At 53.1% G+C, this 26,748-nt stretch overlaps 2 protein-coding genes across 2 annotated transcripts in view; one reads left to right on the top strand and one right to left on the bottom strand.

The window, feature by feature from the left end:
* Positions 1–11,745, top strand: part of SARDH (sarcosine dehydrogenase) — a 28,899-nt gene extending 17,154 nt beyond the window's left edge. Inside the window, 6 exon segments of the mRNA XM_036393792.2 lie at positions 451–481; positions 483–545; positions 5,673–5,835; positions 6,629–6,797; positions 7,643–7,778; positions 8,874–11,745. Coding sequence (XP_036249685.1) covers positions 451–481; positions 483–545; positions 5,673–5,835; positions 6,629–6,797; positions 7,643–7,778; positions 8,874–8,999 — 688 coding nt within the window. The 3' untranslated portion in view covers positions 9,000–11,745.
* DBH (dopamine beta-hydroxylase) lies at positions 10,618–25,782 on the bottom strand. The gene is given in 13 exon segments (XM_036393794.2): positions 10,618–11,377; positions 14,121–14,280; positions 14,671–14,798; positions 15,491–15,550; positions 16,313–16,351; positions 16,445–16,588; positions 17,909–18,075; positions 19,254–19,356; positions 19,981–20,157; positions 21,706–21,963; positions 23,192–23,338; positions 25,352–25,722; positions 25,725–25,782. Coding segments are annotated over 13 exon segments (1,947 nt in total). The 3' UTR covers positions 10,618–11,242.
* Between the last annotated feature and the right edge of the window lie 966 nt (positions 25,783–26,748).

Genomic DNA, 26,748 nt, shown 5'->3' with positions numbered 1-26,748 from the left:
AGGGATGGAGGGAGGGATTCAGGGATGCAGAGAGGGATGCAGGGGTGGAAGGAGGGTTGCAGGGGTGGAAGGAGGGATGCAGGGATGCAGGGATGGAGGGGAGGGATGCAGGGATGCAGGGAGGGATGCAGGGATGGAGGGAGGGATGCAGGGTGGAGGGAGGGATGGAGGGGGAGGGATGGAGGGGAGGGATGCAGAGAGGGATGCAGGGATGCAGGGAGGTTTGCCTCAGGTGCAGATCTCCCTGTTGGGCAGGGGTAGGTGTGAGCCCCATGGCAGCGATGCTGATGTGGCTGGGGTACCGCTCCATTTTCCATGGAACTGAAATTTCTTTCGAGGCTCCCACAGCACTGCACATCAGCCACCTCAGCTCAAGTCTGTCTTGCCAGCAAGATGAGGAGCAAGATTTGGGGATAACCCTCCCTGCTCCCGTTTGCTGTTTCCCCACAGCCGCGCTGTCCTGCAGGAAGTGCTCGACACCTGACCTCAGCAACGAGGCCTTCCCCTTCTCCACCCACAAAATCACCACAGCTGCAGGATGCCAGGTAGGAAGGGGACCCTCCTTGAGCTGCCCAGGGAGCTCTGAGCTCTGTGCACCCACCAGCCAAGCACAGAATCCCAGACTGGCTTGGCTTGGAAGGGACCTGAAAGGTTGTTGGATTGTACTAAGTGGTTTCTTTAGTTATTGTTTTGCACTGGGTTTTGTATTTTGGAATAGTATGCAATAAGATCATCTTGTTCCACCCCCTGCAATGGGTAGGGACATTTTCCACTGTCTCAGGGTGCTCCAGGCCCCATCCAACCTGGCCTGGAGCACTCCCAGGGATACAGGGACAGCCACAGCTCCTCTGGGCAAACTGTTCCATCTCCCTCTGTTGGGAATGTGTCTGCCTCCTGTTTATTGCAGAGAGGTTTTGCGGTGGTTTTTGTAGGAAAAGGCCAAAACTCAGAAAAGGGTGTTTCCCTCCCTGACTGCCTGGCAGGTGCCATCCTGCTCTCCCAGCCCTCACGGCGCTGAGCCTGGGGAAGGGACAGGGTGACTCATGGCTTTGCAGTGATGCCACAGGAATGGGAAATGCCTCCATGGATTAGGGCCAGCCCTGGTGATGAGATCTACCTGACACTTCAGACACTTTCCATTTCCCCCTCCTCACAAAAAAACGGGGACAATTTAATGCAAAGCCTGTCAGGTGCTGGCAGGAGGGACTGGGCAGCCTGGGAGCTGCTGTTTGATCACAGGAGAAGCCTGACAGCCCTAAGCTTCCTGTACAGGCACACATCATCCTGCTTCTGCCCAGCCTTCAGGGCTCACACATGCCCTGAAGCTGTTGATTGAGCTTGAACACCCCAAATAGAAGAGTTGGTGACCATGAGGTGTCATTTTTCTCAAAGGAGAAATGTCCTAGGAAAACCTGCTGCTGACAACTTTGGGTATCAGGGAAAAGCTTTAGCAAGGTTTCATGGAGAAACTCTGGTTTCTCAGCGAGGTTTATCCCATGTGGAATATTCCTGTGGTTGCAAAAACACTTTGAAGAGAGGGTGGGATTTGTACCTGCTCCTTTCCATGGGAAGCCTGGGCAGGCCATGATCCCAGAGCATCCCTCTCCTGCTGGATGAGCTGGATGGGAGGAGGGACCATGCCCAGAACTCTCTCTGCTCTCAGCCTGGAGCCTGGTGGGGCATGAAGGAGGTGAAGGTGAAGCAGTAAATCTCATAAAAGGCAGCAGGAGAGCCAGGAGCTGCAGCAGGCTGGATGTTAAGGAAATTGGGTTAAGCCACGTGCGGCCACTTTTCATTCAGAATTAAAATGGCTTTAATTCTCCTGCAGCTGCCTGCTGAAGAGATTGCTGCTAAATCAAATTAGAGCCTCTTGATTTGTGAGCAACAGCCTGGCCAGGCCTTAAGGTGGTTGAAGTAAGGCACAGATCTTGCCCAAGTCAGATGAATCTCCAAACCACTGCCATCAATGCACCCTGGGTGCCCAGCAACTCCACCCACAGCGAGTTCAGTGTCCCTTGGAAGGCCTGGGGGGCTTCAAAGCCAATCCACTGGTGCAGGTTGTCCAAAGTGCTGGATTTTAGTCTCCATTAATCCTCCCCACACCCTCCCCTGTCAGCCTGCAGCAGGCTGATATCATCTTGTAATAATCTGCCTTTGCCCTGAGAAAGGTGTGGAAATGTTCCTGTCTCCAGGAGTGTGATGAGTTTATTTGCATTTCACTTTAGGTTTGTTATAAATAATCCAGTCCTTCAAGGAAGATAGAGCTGGCAGAAGTTTTGTGGATTCTTTGGAGTGTAAATTCCCTGATGGACAGAGAAAAGCTCTCCTGTCTCAGGGGTGTGAGCTGGGAGGGGACTGGACCACCCTTCAGGAGGTGTCCTTTGTCCCACTGGACAATGAACACCAGGGACCCCATCCCACGCTGGAATTAGAGTGGGAGGATTTCTCAGGGCAGCAGGCTGAAGCCTTTGCTGATATTATCACCTTCCAGGGGAATTAAACTGAACCCAGCATCTTTAAAAAGTTATCACTGAGATTTTCCTGCATTAACTCAGTAGTTGAACAAAATCAGCTGGAGTCAAAGGAGAGTTCCAGCAGAGTTAATGACTCTGGAAATTATGGATTGGTTTGTGAGTTTATATATAGAGTCTCTTATTGTATAGAACAGCAGAGAAAGGTCACCCTTTGAATCTCACTGCTGGAGACAGGGAAAAAATCAGGTTTTCATTTCCTATGGTACCTAGAATGCTTTTGAATTGCTGCACAAAGACCCAGGAATGGATGCTATTGCACAGCTCCAGCTGGAAGGCCTATTCCTCTGGGAATCCTGCAGAGCTGCTGAGTGCAGCCCTCAGCATTCCCCTCCGTGGTGGGATGTGAGTCCTGCCTGGGGCTCGCACACACCCCAGTCCCTCCCTGTGCTGAGCTGGCCACTGCCCGATCACCCCCGTTTTCCAGGGTTTCCTGTTTTCTGCGGGCACTGCTCTTGCTGGGATACTCATTCCCCTGGAGCGCTGGTGCTTTGAGAGGAAGTTTCTCCCAGGAGTAAGTTGCTCCTGCTTGTTCAGAGCACTTCAGCTGCAGTCCCATTCGGGGTTAACGAGCCGGGAAGTTGCCTGTCAATCCCCGGAGCACCTCCTGCCGCAGTGAAGATGGAAGCTGGCTCGCAGCAGCCTCTTCTCAGGCTGTTCCCTAATTAGATGACACCTTTGTGAAGAGAAAAAAGCTTCTCTGAGCCCCCTGTGCCCGTGCTCCTGGGGAAGGGAATGCCAGCCTTTGTGCCTGGCTGTGGGGCTGTGCCAGGGGCCAGGGCAGAGCTGGCCCTGGCACCTCAAAATAAATTCCCCGTCCTGTGTTCCTTCCTTCTCCCTACTCCTATTGCAGAGGTTAAGGTTTCTTACAACTTAAAAATTGTAAATTCAGCTTGAGGATGTGATTTTGGTGCTAGGGGAAGCAGGAGTGGATTTGGGCTCCCAGCTGTGCCCCCTGGCCATGCTGGCAGCACAGAGCCCAGGCAAACCTTGGGCACTTCTGCCTGCTTTGGGCAGCAGCTGCTGGTGTCTGTTTGCATTTGGGATTAGAGAGCACCAGCTCTGCTTGGGGCAAGAGCTCAGCAAATGGCAAAATACAGTTTCTGCCCCAGCCCCAGCCAGAGCCAGCCTGGAAGAGTGTCCTGAGCTGGGGACAGCTTTGTTACCAGCACAGATCACAGCCCAGAGAGGAACTCTGGAGTTAATCTCTCTCCCAAAGGCAGCTCTGTGTCTGCAGTGGATGTACCCAGAGGGATGAACCAAAGGGGTTTTGTGGGGGAGGAATGGAGAAACACAATGGGATGAATCAGAGGGAAAGGCAGCTCAGGCTCCAGGGCTGTCTGCAGGGAAGGTGCCCGAGTTGGGTGGGTCCCAGCTGGTCTGGAAGGCTTTGGGAATGGAGAGTGTTCCAGAGGGACAGCAGGAGGGTGCCTGGGTGAGAAGCTGGTGGAACACAGGCAGGCCAGGCTGTTCCCTGGGACTGCAGCCAGGCTCCATCCCTGGCAATGAGGCTTCTCTGGAGAAGCACCGAGTCCCCTGTGCTGGTCTGCTCATCCCTCCTTGGGGCTCCTGGCATTTGGTGTGGAGCTCGTGTGACAGCTCAGCTTTGGGACACAGCCCTGAGCATTCCCTGCTGGGACTGGGACATGCCCAGGAGCCTTGGGTGCTCTGCTGTGGCAGCACTGTCCAGGAAGGAACATCCCTGTGGCAGGGACAGCAGTGATGAAGTGCCCCAAAAGCAGGACAGTCCTGCTGGGGACAGCTTCCCTGTCTCAGTGGATCAGCAGAGGGAGACAAAAGCTTGGCTGGAGCTGGAACATCACATCTCACCCCAGCCCTGGAGTCTGTAGGCAGAGGATGCTGCAGCAGCCACCTCTGCCCCCTGGCACTGATGGTAGCTGGGTTTGAGGTGCCAGACTTAGGAAGTCCAGAGATGAGAAATTCACTCTGAGCCTACAGCAATGGTGAGAGGGCCCCAACGAAGGAAGAATGATGAGGAGGACTCCATTGATATCAGAAGGCTCATTAATTACTTTATTATACTATATTATTCTATACATGTAAAACTGAACCTGCCAAGCACTCAGCCCTGCACACACTGCCCAGAATCTCGTGACTTCACCCAACAGTCTCAACACTCTTGGCCCTGACAGGCCAAGGAAACAAAACCCCATCACTGTGGGTGAACAATCTCCACATTGCATTCTACTTTGGCAGAAACACAGGCACAGCAAATGAGATAAGAATTGTTTTTCCTTTCTCTGAGGTTCAGAGAATGGGAATCCCAGAAATATTCTTGGGAAGAATTGTGCCTTGCTTTTCTCTGTGAAGAGAAATGTGGGGCTACATGAGCCTGTCTTTGTGCAAGAAAGGAGAGCCCAGAACTGCCTTCCACCACAGTTCCCAGGTGCAGGAGCCTCGGGGGGTAGGACAGTCAGGATAGATGGAGATGAGAGGTGAGAGATCTCTGCAGCCAGGGCTGGGAACTTGGGGTTCATTGCAAAGGGCCTGGGTGCAGGGCCCTGCTGGGAGCTGCCAGGCACAGCTCAGAGCAGGACTGACAGAGGGAGAGGTAAAGAGGATGAGAGAGAGGGAGAGGATGAGAGGGTAAGGGCATAAGAGGGTAAAAGGGTAAGAGAGTGATGTTCCCGTTACAATACAATAAATCTTCTTCTGTGCTGAATATTCTGATTCTCACTGACCAATCTAGTACAATGTACAAATCCTATAGCATTTCCATACAGCCTATAGGAATCATTACATTACTGTTCTGTGTTACATTTTAAACCCTAAAAACTCCTCTTTGGGCCCTTCTGCCAAGCTGGCAGGGTCTGCTCTGACCCTTGGGCCTGTCTGCAAGCAGAGGGTGTTGTTCCATCAAAAGGGGATCACCTTCAGCCAGCCACAGCATTGTTTTCCAGTTGTTCAGTAACTGAGGGATCTCAAAGCTTGCTTTCATTTCAATCTCGCTTATAGTTTCCATATTCTCAAAGTCTTTTGCCAGGCAATCATATTTACAAGGCTTTCCTGTTCACTTTCCCCAACACCCAGGCAAGGCTGGCTTTTCCCCTGACACGGGAGCCTCTGCCAGGCTGCCCAGCCCAGCTCCACCCTGGGGATGTTTCCCTCTTGCCCTTGCAGGTCCGTGCCATGAGGTTGTCGTTCGTGGGGGAGATGGGCTGGGAGCTGCACGTGCCCAGGGCTGACTGTGTGAAGGTTTATCGGGCGGTGATGCAGGCAGGAGCCCGGCATGGCATCGCCAACGCCGGCTACAGAGCCATCGACAGCCTCAGCATCGAGAAAGGTCCTTGTTCTCCTCTCAGCAGCTCTCTCTGCTTCTCCTCCAGCGGGGGGAGCAGGGCAGGCAGCTTTTCCTCAGCTTCGGGGTGGGTCAGTGGGACTGGAGGTGGGGCAGGGTCTCAGAACGCTGCGAATTCCCCTGTGGGCTCCTCTCCAGGGTGTTTTATCCACATGGATGAAGGGCAGGGGGTGTCCAGGGGGCAGGGCTGTGGTGGTGTTTGCAGGGGTCTCAGGAGGAGGGAAGAGATGAGAATCTTGACTCCGTGTTTCAGAAGGCAGATTTATTATTTTATGATATATATAATATAATATATAAAAGCACCCTGTTTAAAAAAATTAAAATCAGGGTTTGAAAATATTATATTATATTATATTATATTATATTATATTATATTATATTATATTATATTATATTATATTATATTATATTATATTATATTATATTATATTATATTATATTATATTATATTATAAAGATAATATATTAAAACTATACTAAAAGAATAGAAGATTTCATCAGAAAGCTAGCAAAGAAAAGAATAGAATGAGAACAGAACTCTCAGAGAGTCCGAGCCAGCTGACTGTGATTGGCCATTAATTAGAAACAACCAACATGGGCCAATCAAAGATGCACCTGTTGCACTCCACAGCAGCAGGTAATTACTGTTTTTCTTTTCTTCTGAAGCTTCTCAGCTTCTCAAGAGAAAAATCCTGGCAAAGGGATTTTTCAGAAAATATCATAGCAACACAGGGGTGCTGTGCCAGGCTCAGTGGGTGACCCGTGCTGGCTCCCGCAGGGTACAGGCACTGGCACGCAGACCTGCGCCCCGATGACACCCCGCTGGAAGCAGGGCTGGCCTTCACCTGCAAGCTCAAGTCCAGCATCCCCTTCCTGGGCCGGGAGGCTGTGGAGGCACAGAAAGCCAAGGGCATCTTCCGCCGGCTGGTGTGCTTTACCACCGAGGAGTGAGTACACACGGGAGGGAGGGAGTAACACAGTGAGTACCACAGTGAGTACCACAGGGGAGGGAGGAAGTACCACAGAGTACCACAGGGGAGGGAGGGAGTAACACAGTGAGTACCACAGGGGGGAGGGAGTACCTGAGGAGGAGGGAGTACTACAGAGGAGTGAATGAGTACCACAGGAGAGGTCCTGCTACCATGCATCTTTCACAGTTCCAATTCTCTAAAATATCTGGTTGTCTTTTTGCAAGGCCATATTTTGGAACTTATTTCTAGTTCAAGGTCTCTCTCGACAATGTTGTCTTTACAATTCTTCTCTCCATTTCTTACACACACACACACACACACACACACACAGAGGGGCCACACCTGGACAGCTGTTTTCCATGCTCGAATTCCATCTCTAATTTAAATCCCACTGCAAATTCCCTGTTGGAGGAATCTCCCTGTTCAGTGGGAGCTGCAGGTGGTGTGAAAGGGTTGATCTTGTTTCACCTGGGCGTGTTGCAGATTGGGCAGAGGTTTTGCTGTAGGAGGTGTGAGAGGGTTGATCTTGTTTCACCAGAGGTTTTGCAGATTGGGCTGGAGGGACTCTGGGTTCAGCATGGAGAGGTGAATGAGCAAATTCCCTGCTGGATGTTCAGTGGGAGCTGCAGGAGGTGTGAGGGTTGATCCTGTTTCACCCAGAGCTTTGCAGATTGGGCTGGTGGCACTCTGGGTTCATCACGGAGAGGTGACTGAGCCCACGGGCAGTGGGAGCCCTGGCACATGGGCTGCCCTGGGGCAGAGCCAGAGCCCTGTGCCCTGTGGAGGGGCTGTGCTGTGGCAGCTCTGCCCCTGCCTTGCAGGAAGGTGCCCATGTTCGGCCTGGAGGCGGTCTGGAGGGACGGGCAGGTGGTCGGCCACATCCGCCGGGCAGATTTTGGGTTTGCCATCGACAAAACCATCGCCTACGGCTACATCCGAGACCCTGCAGGGGGCCCGGTGAGTGCAGAGCCCCGGGCTGGCTGTGCCTCCTCCCTGCACTGCCACACAGCCACCGCTGTCACCTGGGCTGGGCGATGGGACCACAGCTCCCTCTGTTCCCTGGGCAGGCTGGGGGCTGAGGGGTTGGTGCCAAAATTGGTGTCACTGTCACCGTGTGAGGTCCATGCACGGCTCAAGTGCTGCCTCGGGTGTTAATTGCGAGCAAATATTTAATTGCAGTAGCAAATTCACTTATGTTGTAGGGAGCAATGGCCAATGGGAGCAGGGCAAGGTTTTAATTAACCCTGGGAGGCTCCTGGGTAATCAGTCAGGTGCCCTCATTTAGCAGCGTGCTGTGGGGACAGAGGTTGGGGTGACATCTCCAGGGACCTTTTCTGTGCCAGCCAAGAGCTGTGTGTGGGCTGTGGTTCCTGTTCTTGCTTGCCTTGGCTTTTCATCCTGCATCCCTGCAAGAGACCCAAGGCAAGTGGCTTGTGGGCCAGTTGCTCCTGGGAATGCCCTTTTCTCCCAGTGATGAATATTCCTCCTTTTCCTTCTCCTTTTCCTTCTCCTTTTCCTTCTCCTTTTCCTTCTCCTTTTCCTTTTCCTTTTCCTTTTCCTTTTCCTTTTCCTTTTCCTTTTCCTTCTCCTTTTCCTTCTCCTTTTTCTTCTCCTTCTCCTTCTCCTTCTCCTTCTCCTTCTCCTTCTCCTTCTCCTTCTCCTTCTCCTTCTCCTTCTCCTTTTCCTCCTTCTCTTCTCCCTTTTTCCCTTTCCCCTTTCCTTTCCCCTTTCCTTTCCCCTTTCCTTTCCCCTTTCCTTTCCCCTTTCCTTTCCCCTTTCCTTTCCCCTTTCCTTTCCCCTTTTTTCTTTCCATCATCTACCTCCACAGGGGAGAAAAAGAAACCTAAAATTTTCAAACCCTGATTTTTTAATGTTTTTTTTTTAAACAGGGTGCTTTTAACAGTTCTCATCCCCCTTTCCACACATCCTCTCGGGATGGCAGTGCTGGGTTTTCTGCAGAGAGCAGATGTGTGGGGCGGGTGGGGGCTTGCCCAGGGGTGGAGCTGGGATGCTGCCACCCTACAGGGGTTTTTCCATGGCTCTGCCTCGCAGGTTTCCCTGGATTTTGTGAAGAGTGGCAGCTACGAGCTGGAGCGGATGGGAGTGACCTTCCCGGCCCGAGCTCACACCAAATCCCCGTTCGACCCTGACAACAAACGCGTGAAAGGCTTTTACTGAGGGCTGCTGGGCTGCCCAGAGGAGCTGCGGGCTGAGCTCCCGGCCCCACCTGCCCCTGCTGGCTCCAGGGTCAGCTGCAAGAGCCGGGCAACCTCCTGGAACCCCCCCGAGTCACTGTGGGCCAAATTAAAGGGAGAAGAGGAGGAAGAGATTCCAAAAAGTGCAAAGACTCTGCTGCTCTCTTTCCCCAGTGAAGCGAGGCCACTGCAGCAATAATTCCTTTCCATGGGTTAATTGGCCTGCAAACAGCGTTTGGTCTCACTGCATGTGAAGTGGCTTCAATTTTTGACTTTGCTGGAAACTCTTTTCCCCCAAATGTAGCCTGGAAGTGAATTTTTTTTAAAGTAGCTCTGCTGTTAATACAGCTGGAGCCTCCAAAGCTGCCATCCCTCTGGTCCCTTGCTGTGTCTGTCCCCTCTCCCATGGGTGTCACCTCATCCTGGGGGCTCTGCTAGGGCTGGGGGCCATGGAGGGAAGGGGCAGAGTGCAGGGTCATTGCCCAGGGTCACACTGTGGGTTCCTCTCTGCAGTGCTGTTTGTGTTTGTGTGTCATAATCGTGGAACCATGGAGCAGCTTGGCTTGGAAGGGACCTCAAAGCCCATCTCATGCCATGGGTTCCATGGGCAGGGACACCTTCCACTGTCCCAGCTGCTCCAATCCCATCCAGTCTGGCCTTGGACACTTCCAGGGATGGGGCAGCCACGATTTTTCTGGGCTGCTCCTGGCACAGGCTGTGGTGTAAGGTGGCCAGGGGAGCACTGGCCCCACAGCTGCCCTTGGCCTCATCCCCAGGTCCCTTGTGGCTTCTTCCCAAAGGTCACCTTGGAGGTGGCTCCTTTTAGCTCCCAACAGACAGGGGCATGCTGGCAGAGGCTGAGCCATGAGCTCAAACCTCTTTGGCAGCTCAGAGCCAGCCCTGGGGGCAGCAGGGAGGGTTTGCCCTCACACGCACACAGCCTGTGCTGAAGGGAAGGATCAGCACTCCCCATCACCATCCCTTGCTCTGCTCCCCTCTCTGGGCTCTCTGCTGGAGCTTTCACCCGCCTGAAGAAATAATCTCACTCCCTGCTCTCCCCTTTTCCTCCCTTGACTAGGTTTGTTTGGGTCACAGCCTCTTTAGAGCTGATTTCAATTCCTTGCCCTCGTGCCACGAGCGCCACGGGCAAGAGCGTGAACTCTGAAATGCTTTGGTTTTACTGAAAACATTAAAAACCAAGATTGAGATGAATTTTTCACTTGAATAGGAGGTGACTGCCCTGCCTCTGGCAGGGTGGAGGGCAGGGGAGGGGGTGGCTGTGGTCCTGTTCTGAGGGAAGGAGCATTCTGCCTTCCTGCCAAGCCAGGCATCACTCTGTGCCTGGAAGATCAGGTTTTGCTTTAAAATGCCTTTTCTGGTGTGCAGTGCTCTGACCTGGGGTTTCTCTTACACCCAAGGTGGCTGGGAAGGAAATTTGGGGGCCAGCTGGCCTAGATCCCACCTGTCCCAGAGCTGGGATGGACATGGACTCCCCTCCACCTCCACACCTCCAGCCTCTCCTCTGCTCCTCCTGAATGCTCTCCAGTCAGAGCTCAACAGCAAAAAGCAATTTATTTTACATTTAGATATTTAATGGAGCAATTTTTTCCTGACAAAAGATTTGTCATTCCCCCTCCTCCCCTCCCCTTTTCCAAACCCCATCCCAGAGGTGTCCTTTGTTCCCAGCCATTGGCATCTGGTGGCATCGAGAGGAACAATCCAGAGCGTGGAGGAGTGGGGAGGGAGGGGAGGGAGGGCTGGGTGGGTGTTGTGGCCCCCCTCCATCCCTCCCTCCTTCCATCCATCCCTCCCTCCATCCCCGCCACAGCTGCCAGCATGAGGGAGCACCTGTGGAGCCATCCTGAGCTAGGCAGGACCGTGGGACACCAGCAAGGCTTTTGTGCTGCCCCCACACATCCCTTTGCTCCGTGCCTCAGTTTCCCCGCAGGCAAACAAGCTCCTTCCCCCTTTCCCTGGGGCTGCACAATAGCAAACCTCGCCGTTATTATCCCGGGGGTGGGAAGCAGCATTACTCAGAGCCAGCATTGCTAATGACACACTAAATATAACTCTTCCCATCCCCGGAGGGCTTTGCTGAACTCTGCCTGATGAGCTCGAAGCCCCTCCGGAGGCAGGGCCGGGGCAGCGGCTGGCATTGCTGTGTGGGCAGGGATGTTCCCCTCGATGGATGCTCCTGCCTGGAGGTGCTTGGTGGCAGGCAGGGTGTCAGACCCTCCGGAGCTGTCCCAGGTGCAGGGGGATGGGAGCGGCGGGCTGAGCCCCCGGGGAGGGCGGGCAGCGAGGGCTGGGCTCCCGCAGCCTCTCGGTGATGCTGGGGAGCGGCTGCTTCTCCCACTGGCCCTGCAAGAGAGGTCAGCAGCACCCTGAGAGCACAGCAGTGTCGCAGAGATCTTTTATGAGAAACCCTTTCCTGAGGATTTTTCCTCCTGAGAAGCTGAGAGGCCTCAGGAACAAAATGTAACCAATGGTTATCTGCTGCTGTGGAATGCAACAGGTGCATCTGGGATTGGGCTCGTGTGGTTGTTTCTAATTAATGGCCAATCACAGTCAGCTGGCTTAGACTCTCTGTCTGAGACACAAGTCTTTGTTATTCATTCTTTCTTTTTCTATTCTTAGCCAGCCTTCTGATGAAATCCTTTCTCCTATTCTTTTAGTATAGTTTTAATATAATATATATCACAAAATAATAAATCAAGCCTTCTAAAACATAGAGTCAGATCCTTGTCTCTTCCCTCATCCTAAGACCCCTGTGAACACGGTCACACAGCAGGTGGAAACATTCCCCCAGAAAATGAAGACGATGGAGTTTCGGTGTTTCTGTCTGCTTGGAGAAATGGCACGAGTTTTAACGTCTGAAGTGGGTTTTAGTCCAAATCAGGGTGTTTTCTCATGAGACATCACTAATTATTCCTAGTGCAGAAGCACCTACACATCCCCTGAGCGGCGCAGACGTCTGAGGTGTTCCACAAATCCACCCCAGCTGGGGAGTTTCCACCCCAAAAAGTGTTACCTGCCAAGTCAGGTGGGGACAGCTCAAACCAGGGAGTGCCACAGGCCCACCATGCTCTGGAAAACCAGGAATTTCCAGCGGGGATGTGCCTGTGGAGCAGGAGGGATGCAGCAGCCTGGCTGAGGTGCCATGGAAGGGCGGTCACAGCCATCAGGGCTCACGGTGACCACGGCCAGGACAAATCCCCCCACTCTGTACATCCGTGGTGACACCTTGTCTTGGGGATGCTCCCTGCAAAGAACAACCTGCCAGGTGCAGGCAGTGCCCAGGGCTGAGCCTGCCCAGCAGGATTGAGCTCAGATTTGATGCTGGCATGGCCTGGTGGCCATGGAGAGGTGGGCAGGGGCTGGGGGGGCACGGGGGGCTCAGCTCTGGGGTGGTGATGCTCTGGCTGGGCTGCCAGCTGTGTGTTCGTGCGGAAATGTCAGCGAGAGGCTGAGCCACAGTGAGAGCAGGAGGAGGGAGGTCTGGAGAGGAGAGGTAGAGCCGTGAGTCATCAGCGAGATGAAAGTGGAATTTATGTTTTTAGCTGAAATTTCTGCTGGTTTGTCAAGTGAAATGGGCCAGAGCTGGCACTGGCACCAGGAAAACCCTGGGGAAAGATGGAGTGGGATGGAGGGACCTTTCCAAAGCTCATGGGGAGTGACCAGAGAGGGGACAGCTTTGCAGGGGAGCACCAGCTGGAGGAACAACTCTTTTCCTGTGCCCTTATGGCTTAGGGGAGCAGTTAAGCATCCTTAGGATGCTCCTGCTCCAGGGCTCAGCTCCAACCCTGAGCCCATCTGCTTCAGCGTCTGCCCTGCTGATATATCCCTGAGCCTGCTTTTTGGAGAGATCAAAGGCAAGTAGAGTGTCTTGATAGTTGTTGTTTTCAGTGCTTTTGAGTTGAAACCTGAACAGAGTTTACTGCCAGCCCTTGTGGGTGGAGGGGAACTTGGGGACGGCACTGTCCCCGGTGCTGCTCACAAGTGTTACCTTGAGATTTGGCTCAGTAATTAACAACACTCAGTTCCTTCCAGAAATCATCAGATTTGGGATCACTGAACTGCAAAAACATGAGCTTAATTAGAAGCTGGTGCTTTTCTCTTGGCAGAAACAGCATGGAATAAATGAGATGTCTCCAAGTCGGGCTCGCTCTGAAACACCAGCGGAGCAGAGGCTCCTTCACCCTCACTGCGATGCTCTGACCCACTTTGTGCCAGCATTGGCTCTGGTCTGCTCAAGGCCCTTCCTGGCAGCCCCCAAGACCTCTCTGAAATCAAGAGAGTTGTCTGAGTCATAAATTAAGAGGTTTAATTCATAACTCTGCTGCTGCACAAAACTTCTGCGCCACTTCTGTCCCTGCGGCAAAGCTCTGCGTGGCTGAGAGGTGCCTGGTGTCCAGTTCCAGGGAGCTGGAAAGGTTTCTGCCCACTCCAGAGTGAAACTTTGCTAAATGGAATTTACAGTGGCAGAAAGTTGATGGTCATCCCTGCAATCAGCTCAGCATGCCCCTGTGCTGCAGTAGATAGCACTGGATCCAGGCACAAAGTATCTTCCAAATTTATTACACTGATAAATGGTGTTGGAAGCTGATGCCAGCAGTGGTTTTAAATCTTCACCACCATCATCATCATGTTCTTCATCTCTGGGCCTGGTTTTATTTCAAAGACCTCCCAGTCCTTTATCCTTCTCGTTTTGCTGGATCACCACCTTTGGAAGCTGCACAGATGCTGTGTGTAATGAGCTCGCTCTGCTGGGACCTGGGGTGATTTGCCAAAATCCTAAAAACCACCTCACGTTTCTCCTTGGATCTGGCCCTACTTTAACAGTCAGCAAAAGCAGCCTCCAAATCACTTTATGCAAATGCATCTCCTAATTGGATCTGGCTGGGAGCATCCATGGTGGGCTCCTGATGTATTGGCTAAGCCCAGGGTTAGGCTGGGCTCTGTGTCCTGCTGATACCAGGGATTTCCAGGCAGCTCCAGCCCTCTGCCCTGAGCCTGCTGGGTTTGGATGTGTCCTGAGCACCACAGACCCAACCTTACATGTGGGAATTGTGCAGGGAAGCTTTGGGAGTGAGGCTGCACCTACCGGGAACCGGACAGCAGAGGATTTGTTGCAGTGCACGGAGATGGGAGCAAAGCCATAGAGGGATCTCAGCACATCCCTGTTGAACGTGTTCCAGGGGATGGAGTAAAACTGCTGTGGGACAGAGACCTGTGGGCACATGCAGACCTCCTCATCGTTGAACCTGGGCAGGAGAAAGGCCAGGCTGAAGCACAGCAGTGCTGTGCCCTTCCAGAGCTGGATGTGACCAATTCCTCCCTGCCTGAACCTGGGATGGCTCTGAGCGCAGCGCTGGGCACAGGGACAGCCTGCAGCAGCCAGCAGGGCAGCATTTGGGAGCAGCCCGTGGGTAGGACACCCTGTGCAAGGTCAGCATTTCCCCCCTCCTCATGGGTGGATGGGCTGCAGCCTCCTCCCCTGGCATGGATCCTTGGAGTCTGCCTCAGGTTATAAGGAATATTTTGCATTTATGCACTCAACCACACGCTGACTCTTGCTGAAAAGTCCCTCCCTCCCTTCCTGGTGGGAAGCCACCCTCCAAACCCTGGGTTTGGCTGTTGTACCAGTGCTTTACCTGTTGACGAGGTTGAAGTACCGGTGCAGGTAGCCTGGATCCACAGCACTTTTGCACAGCTCCAGCTGGGTCTGGGGGTAGTAGTGCACGTAGTTCACACACATCTCCTCCAGGATGCCAAAGCCTCCCTGTGGCACAGGCAGGAAGGTGATGGAAGTGGGGCATGGCTGTGCCCTGCTGGGGCTGCACAGGGGCAGGGAGGGCAAGGGGGCACAGAGCTCACTCACACCTCTGGGTGCATCTATATCTAAAACACTCACATGCATCTATATCTAAAATCTCTCTCTAGATCTAGATCTGGATATCTAGATAGATAGAGATGAGATAGAGATAGAGATAGAGATGATAGGTATTCACACCCCTTCAGGTGCGTGGCATGGCCAGCTCTCTGCTTGTCTGCCCTCTGTGCAAGGACAGACTTCCAGGCTAGACCGTGTGGTTTACATTAAAATGCAGATTTCCTATAATCCCTCTGCTATATTTAGCCTTGTCCCTGTTGATGGTACCTCTGACAGGCTCTTTTATTTTTTTTTTCCCACTGCCTATGTAAGGAAATAACATGCACTGTCAAAAAATGCCACTTCTCTTTAATTACAATTAATCCCTGGTGGAACAGTTTGTGATGGGAATTAGAGTGACACATGCTACTTCACAATTAGCACCTTCACATCCCTGCTGCAGGCAGCAGAGCCTTGTGAGTTCCCTTCTTCCCACCCTCCCTTTGCTCCTGGCTGGGATTCAGCCTGGCTTCATGCAAGTGCCCACTCTGGGGGTGCCCCCAGCCCACCCTGGTTGCCCCCAAAGCTGCCCCTGCACTCACCACCGTGGCTCTGCTCCGATCCTCAGTGTTGTATGTGCAGGTGGTGATGAGTTCATCGCCCTGGGAGGTTCAAACACAGGAAAATTTAGGGACTGGGGAGTGCTCCACATGGAAATCTCTGCTCCCCGTACCAGGAGCCAGCAACCCCTCAGGAGTCCTTGCTAAAACTGCATCCCCTGCGGAGATTCCCCAGGGCTGCATCCCAGGGATGGTGTTTCCTGCTTTCCTCGCTTTTTAAGGATTTCTGCGGGGTTGAAAACACCTTAAAATTGCACTTAGGCAAGAGCTTGAAGTGCCAAAACAGGAGCTGACTTGATGGCACAACAGCCTCCCTGCCACAGTCAGTGCTGAGGACCACGGGGACACCCCAGGGCACAGCCCTGGGCATGGCTCCAGCGGGTGCTGAGTCCCTTGAGCAGCTCCAGGAGCTGCCCCCAGCTTTGCAGTCAGGTCCTTCCCCATCTGAGGAGCCCTGGGGCAGGTTCCACCCCTGTTTTCCCACCCACTCCCACTCTGATGCTGAATCTCTTCCTCTCCTCCCATCAAGCAAGGCCAGAGGGCAGCACCATGGCTCATCCTCACCCCCCGAGGAGCCTCCCTCTGCCAGACGAAGCCCAGCTAAATCAGGAGCCTCATTTAGCTCCTGGCTGCCCACACACCAATTCTGGGCTGGTTGTCCCCAAAGTATCTGCGTGGAGATGGCACAGATGACCCAGGAACCCTCCCTCCAGCCCCCCTGGGAGTCCCCAGATGGGATGGGGGGATGGAAGGAGGCAGGGGACTCAGGATGTGCTGTTTGGAACATTTTTTGGAGCAACTCACCGGAAAAACAGCGACCACCTCCTTGAGCATGCGGATCTCCTGGGAGGGGAGGGAAGGGCACACATCAGAGCAGTGCCACAGTGGCACTGTGCCCAGGGGGGACACCCACCGTGTCCCCTGCAGCCCCTGTACCTGGAAGTGAGGGCTGTAGTGGCTGTCAGCGTTCACAACCTGCCTCTCCCTCCCGTGCCGGGACAGCACCGTCACCACTTTCCTCCCTGCCAGGTGCGTGTGCAGCTGCGAGGCGAAGATGCGGATGCCAGCAGAGGGCAGAGCCTGGGGAAGGAAAGAAGGAAGGAAGGAGGGACAGCTCAGGCCCCCGTGGGAGCCCTGTCCCTGTCAGAACCCAGGACATTCCTCTGGCTGCCCTGGAGGAGTCGAGACCCTGGCAAGGGGCTCAGAGACCTTGGCACAGAGTCAAAAACACCTGTGCCTTCCATTTTAGCCCATGGAGAAAATTGCCAGCTTTGTGTGAGGATTTACAAGGTACAAGAGTTTGAGTAGAGTGTTAGTTAATTTGTCACAGGGTGAAAAAGTAGAGTTTTGGGGTTTTAGAATGGAGGTTCAAGAGGCAAGATGGAGGAATCTGGGCGTGTCCTGTCCTTCTTCTTCTTGTTCTTGTCCTCCATCTTCTGCTGTGATGGTGACACTTCTGGATTGGTTTAGGGTAGAGACAGACTGTCTAACATAGGTGACAGGTATTGGAAAATTATTGTACAGGTAGTTCTTAGTATAAAAACTTAACACCACCCCAAGGGCAGTGGCTGTGCCACAACCCGACCTGCTGGACAGACCTCAGCAGGTTAGAGAAAGAATGGAATAGATAAGAGAAAATAAACAACCTTAAAAACCAGAGCCAAGGAATCTCAACTTCTTCTTCGGTCATGGGGCTGGGAAAAAAGACTTTTAATACCTCAGGAGCCATTTCAGCAACAAAAAACCCGAGATGTCCCCTCTCACATGCCCTCCCTCACATCCCCTGGCTGTGTGCACTGTCCCTGTTCTGGCTCTCATACGGTGTTTAGAGGATTGCTGTACCCCTGGAGAAGCAGCTCTGTGAGCTCCTTGCAGAGGGACAAACCCTCACTGCTGCCAAAGCAATGTTCCAGGGCAGCAGGAGCAGCTGAGGCAGGTCCTGCTTCCCTCCCTGCCCTCGGTGGTGGTGGTACAAATGATTCCTTGTGGGTAAGCCCTACAAAAACACAACCAAAACTTCCCTGAGAGAACAAGGTGGGCCCTTTGGAACCATCTTTGAGGGAGCTCTTGGCAAGCTCCCCCAGAGCAGGAGCCAATTTTCCCAGCCCTGTGAGGGAAAGCACCACTGGGACACGGCCAGCTCGGCAGTGAGTTTTATGGGAATGGTACTCTGGGGAGCTGGAGCAGATGGCTCCCCAGGAGAGCTGCTTCCAGGGGGATCCAGCACATCCCAACCAGCTGCTCTCTGTTTATTGTACACAGCAGATTTTTCTTTCTTCACGGTGGGTTTAAAACTTCAAATTGGCAGCCTGCAGATTGGTGCTGCCTGGAGCCAGGGAAAAGCCACGGGGAACCTTTCTCCTCTGAGGTGCAGCCAGGCTGGAGGGGACAGGCACTCACCAGCTGGGTGCATTTATCAGTGCAGTAGCCTGTGAGGATGAAGCTGTCCTCTCCAGGGGGAATGGCCATCACTGGGGTGTACACCAAGCCCAGCTCCATGATTCCAGCATCATAGGGACGAAGGGTGGCTGTGTAGTACAGCCTGATCCCCGAGGAGTCACGGCGACCTGGGGGACCAGGGGACAAGGACAAGTCACTGCAGGGACAAGGCCAAAAGCTGAAAGACAAGGACATGTGAAAAACAATGCTGGGCTGATGTGGGGAGCCTCTCGCTCCCAGCTTCCTTCCTCTGTTTGAAATTGTTTTAAATCCTACAGATTTTTGTGCAAATCTTCACTGAGTGGCCCCAGATGCACCTGGTTCCCTGCTGAGGGCACTGACCTGAGGCTGGATTGTCCCAGGACAGCAAGGTAAGGGTGCCTTTGGAGAGCCCAAAGCAGGAGGACAGAGCATGGAGGTGCTTTGGAGGACTCCCTCAGGAATGTGGCTCACTGCAGCTTCTTTAATCCCAAAATCCCAAAGGGAAAGAGCAGGGTCAATAGGTCAGGAGGGGTTCAGGGCAGCTCTGAGCTCCCTGTCTCCAGGCTGGAGCCCACCCAGGGATAAGAATAACGGGGGAGACACTATTGGTTAACAGGCAAAAGCAGATGAATGATGGAAGATGTGAACTCTGTATTTATAGCCATGTTTCTTCTCAAGTTGCCGAATGTGCTATGATTGATCCACAGTACATATGCTCTGGCCTCCTAAAAATATCCTTGGGTAGTCAAGAAGCTGCTTGTTTTTATGTTAATGAAGAAACTGGGTTGTTTGGAATCCTTCTTTTTTTTCCAATGTGTCTCCTGACAATGTTATCGAAGCAGGAGAACAGGAATCAACATCCACATCCCCCCCTCCCCAGGCAGCCTGGTCTCTCTGGTGCCTTGGCACTGCTGTCACTCTTGCTCTGGGCTCAGACCCAGCCCCACCACCTTGTGTGGAAATTGGGGTTACTCCTAAGACAGCCCAGCTGAATCCTGGTGTTGCCCTGGATCACATCCTTGCAGGAACTCTGTGGGGGCAATTTTCTGCCTGCAGGCTCCTTTCCCAAGCATCCTTCCCCACCTCTGGGCATGCATTTCAGTGAGGATGGCTTTGCTGAGACCAGAAAAGCAGCAGCAAGGTGGGGATGTAATGTATTTTTCCTGCAGGGACAGATCTGGACCATCAGCTCTCCACAAAGGTGAGAACAGGGCCATGGTTTGAGCCAGAGGCCTCTCCAGAAGGTGGCAATGCTTCCCTGGAATTTCCCCAGCTCTCCTGCCATGGTCACACAGGTAAAACAACGTCCAGGGCAGCCCCTCACCTTTGAGCACCAGGGGATTGTGGTAATGGATCTCCAGACGCAAATATCTGGAGGAGCCTGGGCCACCAAAGGCAAGACCTGCTTCTTCAGGGTAATAGAAAGCCTGGAAGCAGAAGGGAGGGTGTTAGGGGAGCAGCAGGGTGGCTTTCCTGGGAACAAGGCTGCAAGGCCTAAGGGAATGTGTGGGTGTAATCCTGACCCACACCACGGGCTGAGGGATGTGACTTGTGCCCTTGGTTGTGCTTGGAGAGCTGCCCTTGCTTCCAAAAGCTTCTCTCATTCCACATGCAGTGGCACAACGCCTGAGTGTTGTCACAAAATCATAAAATACCCTGAGTTGGAAGGGACCCACAAAAGGATCATCAAAATCCAACCCCTGGCCCCCTTGTTGTCCAAGGAGGATTTGGACAACGCTTGTGGGATTCCTGGAGCACAGGACAGCCCCAGGAATCCCACAAGTGTTGTCCAAAACCTCCTTGAGCTCCCGCAGGCTTGGGGCCGTGACCGTTCCCTGGGGAGCTGTTCCAGTGTCCCACCCCACTGATTTATGGCACCAAAGAGGAGGAGAACTGGGGACCAGTAGGAAATCCAACAGCCCCAGGAGGGGCTGAAGCCAAACCCCAGCGGAGCCCAGGGTGAGGGAAGCCCCAAAAGCAGCACCGGGATGGTCTGGGAGGCAGCAGGGCCTGGTTGTCACCCAGGGGGACGTGTCCCTTGTCACACCCACCTGTGCCCCCATGGCCCAGGCTGCCAGCACGTGCCTGCAGTAGTTGAGGCGCTCTGGCTTCATCTTGGAGTCGCAGGGCCCGTTGTAGCGGGGGAAGCTGTCGAAGTCGGCCGCGCACTGGAAAACTTCCATGTGGTGCACCAGGGCCTCGTTACCCGCCGTGACCACCGGCTCGTACTGCAAGGCAGGCCCAAGGAGGAGAGGAAACTCTGAGAGCCCATCCCTGAGCCCTGCAGGCTCCATGAGGTGCCAGAGCAGGGGTATCTGTGAATCTGTGACCTGGTACCAGTTTCTGCCACAGGATGGGGAGGGAAGGTTGTTTAGGCCATGAGGCAGTGAGGGTCAAGAGCTTGCCCCTCATATTTTGGTTATGGCAGAGTTAAGCAGGCCCAAGGAGGAGAGGAAACTGAGAGCCCCTCCCTGAGCCCTGCAGGCTCCATGAGGTTCCAGGGCAGGAGTATCTGTGACCTGGTACCAGTTTCTGCCACAGGTTGCGCAGGCCACGAGGCACCAATGGCCAAGAGCTTTCCCCTCATATTTTGCTTATGGCAGAGTTAAGCACCTGGGTACTTCAAAAGGGAAACAACATGTTAGTAGTGCCCAAGGAGCATTTAGGTCAGTTGTGGAAATATTTAATTTCTTGGCTGGCTTAGGGACCAACCCAGAGCCCACCAGAACCCACAGAGAACCAGCTCATCCTTTCTCCAGTAAGAGATGGGGATCAGCAGAAGATCTTGGTCAGTTTAGTGATGACTGAGTCCTTTACCAGGGGTAAAGGTGGCCCTGGGGATGTTGTTTTTTCCTACAGAGAGTCCTGGCTGTGTTGTTGTTGTAGCTCTGCCTGCAGCCCTTGGGTTTTGTTTCTGTCCAGCAGCTGCCTGGGACATGGAGAGGGGGATTTGGGGTGGAGAGAGTGACTCAAGCCTGAGGAACATCTCTGGCTAAAAGTGCCAGCTGCAGAAGTGATCTGCAGCAGCGGGAAGGTATCAGGAGTTACACACTTCTTACTTACACACAGATGATTCACTTCACACCATCTGTCAGAGAGAAAATCCTCCTTCTGAGCCTTCCTTTGCATCGCCTCTCCCCTCGAAATCACCGAGCGCTTGCTGCAGCTCGAGTGTCTGCAGGTTCTCCTCATCCCCCTGGTGTGCTTTTGACTCTGGATGTGCCAGGTCGCCTCCTGAGCCACCCCCACACCTGCTGGGTGCTCTTCCATCCTTCCCTCGGGGTTGCCAGCAGGTTTCTGCCTCTCCTCTGCAGGAGATCGCCCAAGCAACACGTCTGGCAGTGCCCACAAGTTGCATTTACGTCTGTAACTCTCTTTTTTTCGGACTATGCCTCATCTTTTAGATGCCAATTCCCATCCTGGCTGGCTCTGCCCTGCTCTCATCAGCCCTGTTCCTTTGTTTCCTGTGGTTTTATGCTCCTCCTGTGTGCCAAAATCCTGCTGTGGGTCTGTTCTTTCTGCAGGGAGTCAGCTCTGAGCCTGCCCTGGAACCTGCTGGATGTGCCAGGTGGGAAAACATTACCTGCTCCTCTCCTGCTGAGACACTCTAGAAGACAAGAGGATGCTACTGACTGGTGGGCTGGACCTGGAAGAGGTTTTGGGACCACATTTGGATGCCAGGGCCTGAAAGCCTCCCTGTGATGTGAAATTTTCGGGATGTGAACACAATTACTGACCCACCCTGGGGAAAGCAGCCTTCTTCTCCTGCCTCTTACCATGATAATGTGGTGCTTGGAGAAGCCCTCAGGGAGCTCTGCCATGTAACACCAGTAGGTCGTCTCCTGGCTGGGAATGACAACATCTGGGGCTGTTATCTCCATGCTCTTCATGTCTCTGGGCAGCTGAGGGATGCTGATGTTGGGTTTTAGCAGCTGCACCCTCTGCAGCCCCCCGTGGAGGGCAGAGACGTTGATGGCTTGCAGGGAATGCACTGGTTTCTCCAGGATGCCGTAGATGAGGTGCACGGTGCCATCCTGAAGCCAGAGCAGAGCATACCTGTGGGTTTTTCATGCTGAACAGGAGCTGCAGGGACCATTAGCACCAGCACTGGTGGCATGAACCCAGAAATGGGTCTTGTGACCCCACCCTGGCTGCACCAGCAGCTCACTGTGCTGTGCTGTCCCAGGAGAGCTCTATATCCCAGGGTGTTTCTCTGGCTGATGTGGTCACTGAGGGCTCCCTAGCAGGTTCCCCATCAATTCCAAAAGGCTGACACATCCTCTTTGCCCCTTCCAAGCCCCTCATGAGCTCCAGGCTGGGACAAACCCATCAGTAGAGGGCTCATCATCCCCTGCAGCCCAGCAATAGCCTGGGAGGTAAGAGCAGAAACAAAACTTCTCCCTGAAGCCCTCCCTTTCTTTCCAGCTTCTTTTCAGGTGGAAGGTACCACAAGAAGCTCTGCTGAAAGTCTGCTGCAAACAAGAATGCTGAGAGCTCTGGACAGGAGATAAGGGAGGAAGGAAAAAGAGAACAATCTTTTCCTAAAGGATCAGAGAATAAAGACCAGCAAGTGTTTTCGTGGCTCACACACACAGATTGTTCCCTCCAGGGCTCTCAGTGTTTTGGCAGACGGCAGACACTTCTCACCACAAGAGAAGCTTTTGAGCACCAGCAGCAAAAACTCGAGGACACTCTGTGCCCACGTTGGCTCTAAAATATCCTGCCCACAAAGGCTTTCATGTGAGATGAGCCTTGCGCTGATTCCAGGGCCTGTAGCTGAGCCCCTGAGCTGTCTGACAGCCCCCACTGGGAGGGTTTATCCCAAATCCCAGCTCAGAGAGTAGTGGTGGGTGCAGAGCCAGGGAGACACCACCGAGCACGGAGCAGCACCTCTATTTGCTGTCCCTTTGTCCCAGCTCCTGTCACCACCCTCCTGTTTGCCTGCTGTTGATACACCAACCCCTCTTCGTGACACTCCCAACAGTTGGCTCCAGACTGTCAAGCAGAGTGATGCAGGAAGGATTTATATAGACCCAATGCATGTTCAACAGGAGCTGATGATGCAAACGAGCTAAAAGCTACACTTGAGAGAGCTTTTGAAGGGGTTGTGAAGAGATGGTGCCAAACATTACTCATGGGCCAGGGCTGACATCTGTAGCTCACTTCCTCTCTGCCTCACACAGCACCAACACCTGATGCTGTGCCCAAACAGGGCTGGGATGGGGCTGGGGGTGCCACAGCAGGGTGAGGGCAATGCCATACCTCTATCAGGTAGTCCTTGGGGTCACAGGTGCTGAAGGCTCTCCTGAAGAGCAGGTAGAGCCCCTCAGGAGCCCTGCGAGCCCCGAGGAGCTGGTAGTCCTGCTGGGAATCCATGTGGAGCTGCCCCTTGGCATCACTCCAGGCATCCTGTGAGAGAGACAGAGCAGCCTGCTCAGCCAGGAGGTGCCTCCAGAGGTGCCACAGGTCCTCCTTCTGTGAACCCTCAGCACCCCAGAGCTGCAGGATGCCTGTGCTTTGCTCCATGCCCACCTCCAGCATCTCCTGGGCAGATCCATGCTGGAATGGCCTCTGCTACAGGATCCCTGGTGCTCAGACAGACCTGGGAAACACGTGAGCCAGCACTAACAGTCTGCAGAAAGACCTTTACAAGCTGAGATGTGAGTGGGGAAAGGTGGAGAAGGGAGGGAGGAAAGCCCCCAGGGACACATGAAGGTGTTGTGTTGGTCTGTGCTGGATTTTGGGTGTGTTTGTCTTGGGGGGGACCCTGTGGAAGGGGGTGCTGGGCTTTCCAAAACCCTTGGCACAAACCAGCCTCCCTCAATTTAAGATCAGACCCTTGCTGGGCTAAAGTTTTTCTGCAAAATCCTTAATTTTTTTGTGGCCAGATTGTTCTGGCAGCCCAGCACGGCCTCCTAAACACTGCTTATTGTAGAGGATGGTGACAAAGCCACACCAAGAAGCAAAGCAGCAGGGTATTCCTGTGCCTCAGGGTTTGAAGGCTTGGAGTATAAAATCCTGAGATAATTTGGGTTTGATCAGGGCTGTTTCTTTGATCTTTTGTTTCTCCTGTTGGTCTCCTGTTTACTCAGAAAAGGCACCCAGGAAGTAGCTGGCTGTGTGCACACAAGTGGCACTGGTTCTCTTATCTTGGGAGGAAAAACCAGAAGAAAAGGGATAAAGCAACTTGGCATCATGTCAGCGAGAGCTATAGAGTCATATTTCCAGAACATATTGTCCTTAGAGGGGGAGAGAGAAATCAGCTCCATGGAGCTCTCATGACATTTGATTTCGTAGGAATATGGAGCGCAAGTTAATCTCATAGTACATGGGGGGCTGAACAAATGTGGATCTCTTTAACAGCCAACACACTTATCCAGAAGAAAAGCTGCTGGGAGAGAGAAAAGCAGGGCTGGAGAGATTTATAGAGATCTCCTTGCAGGATGCTGTGCAACACCAAGTGAAAGAGAAAACCCGAGCGCTGCCGGGTGTTTCTGTTTGTCTTTGGGTGAGCACAGGAGGGCAGATTAGAAATGACCCTTTATGTTTTCTTTACATGATGCTGTGAAATCCTGGAGCATTTGGCCCACCACAGACCCTGAAAGGCTGGTAATTAGCAGGAAAAGAGCTCAGATAATAAAGCCTTCTTTTCATGATTTCATTGCACTGCGGATCACATTGCGGCTGATTGCGAAAGAACGTGTTTTATGGTTAATTTGAAGTAAGCAGAGAGGTAAAATTTAACTTAATGGAAAGCCTCACAAAGCAAAAATGGGAATTTCTTTCTGCAGCCAAGCACAATCACAATCAGCCTGATGTGGTGGGCTGGGGATAGGGCTGGGAAAACCACCCAGACAGGAGCCCAACAAACAGACACTGGCAGGAAGGATGGAGTTTGCAGCAGCAACAGCAAACAACACAACTGGAAATCAGTTTTCCCAAATACATTTGCACCTTAAATTCTGACAACACCCCAGGCTGCCCTGTTATCCCATTGATCCCTCTGGATGCAACTCTCAGCTGGGTTGCTCCTGCTGGCAGGAGCAGCCTCTGCCTGGTGACTTTTGCCCTGTCTCAGAGCCATTAATGGGAGCTGTGGTTAATTTTTAATGTGGCTGGCAGCAGCACACGAGTGAAGCAGGGTGTTGATCTGTGTGTCTTTGCAGCTGAACACAGCAGAGACACCCAGCTCCTGGCTCCCTCAGCCTTGCTGTGTTTGTTCTTTGCTCTTTTGGGTAAATCCCCATGCCAAACCCATTGTGTGGATCTGATCTGGGGTAGAAACCCTCAAGACCTTCTGGACCCTGAGCAGTGGGGCTGCCCCAGGGTATGCCTGTACACCACTCTACCAAACCACCAGCTAGATTCAGAGAGCTGCATTTCCAGGAGGGAAGCCCCCAAAGCACCCATGCAAGCACTCACCCCAAAGTAGGAGTTGTGCCCATCGCTCCAGAGCACGGCCAGGTCCGCGTTCTCAAACTCGCCCCTGTCCGACATCCCGAAGAGGAGCCCGAAGTGCAGCTCCCTGATGAGCAGCTGGAAATGCACGGCTTGCTCGGGGTAGCTGACATTCCAGGAGAGCTCCAGCAGCCCCTGAGGATCCAGGGGCACCTTGTAGGGGAAATCACTCTGGCGGGGCGCCGAGCCCTGCAGGGCCACCACCAGGATGACCAGGAACGCTGCCACCAGGGTGAAGTACATGGATGCCACCTCCCTCAGCTTGAGGCTGGGGCAGGAGCAGGGCTTGCTCCTGGAGCTCTGCATCCTGCCAGGACAGCACCCGGCACCTGGTGTGCCCATTTATGTGCTGGCCCTCCTGGGCAAGCTGGGTAAGTGATAGTCCTTAATTGCATTTAGCTGTTGGGAAATTGGACTGGTGTATTGACCCCCGTCAGCTCCTGGCCAAACACTTGTCATCTGCTGTCTCCCCTTAATTGGCTCTAATTGCACATGGACGTTATCAATAGCAATTGGGTTTGACTGGGCTGATGTGATTCGCTCTTAAATCTTCTTTAGTGGCTGGGCAGGGCTGTTTGCTCACAGGCTGCTCTGGCTGAGCCCTTGTGGACATGCTCTGCACTGCTTGTGGTGCCTTTGGCCTGGGTGTCCACATAGCCCAGCCTGGGATCACCCCAAAGGTGGCCAGACATGAGAACGAAGCACCCCGAGCCTTGTCTGAGCTCCCAGGCATTAAATAATACTGACAGGGACTGAAATATTTTCCCTGCAAAGCTCAGTGCCAGAGGAAATGCTGATTTCTCTCAAAGAGCAAGAAAAGAGGTTTCTCCTCTCATTTTTGGCCATTGTGGGATTTAGTTCTGGCCCTTTCAAACCCAGCAAAGCCCAGCTCCTCTCCCACCCAGCTTTGTACCCATTGAAGCCCCCACCTGCCTAGGCTACTGGATATTTGCAATATTTGTTATTTCTTTGTAGCAGCTGGGACTTGGGCTCAGTTTAAAGACACCTTTAGCCTCTCCCCATCCCGCTTCCCATTTGTTTAAAATCTGATGGATTCTCTTTCGGTTATTAACTTTCCCACGTTAATTGGAATTATAATGAAGTACCTGGAGCTCTTGTGCCTGCACACACACACACATTGCCTGGCTTTATCCTGCGAGCCAATGGCATTGTTTTATTAATTTATTACTAAAACATTGTTTTATTAATTTATTTATTTTATTAATTTATTTCTTGGGTGCTGCCTCCCTCTGCGGGGTTCCCTCGGGGCTCGGCTTTCCTCCTGCTCCTTGCAGCAATGTCACAGGGGCAGATCCGCCTCTCCCAGCCCTGGCTAAGGAGAGGAAATGGATTCAGCTCGG

Source organism: Molothrus ater, chromosome 20 (genome assembly GCF_012460135.2).
Source record: "Molothrus ater isolate BHLD 08-10-18 breed brown headed cowbird chromosome 20, BPBGC_Mater_1.1, whole genome shotgun sequence".
NCBI classification, from domain to species: Eukaryota; Metazoa; Chordata; class Aves; order Passeriformes; family Icteridae; genus Molothrus; species Molothrus ater.
This window is presented reverse-complemented; position numbering and strand designations above follow the sequence as displayed.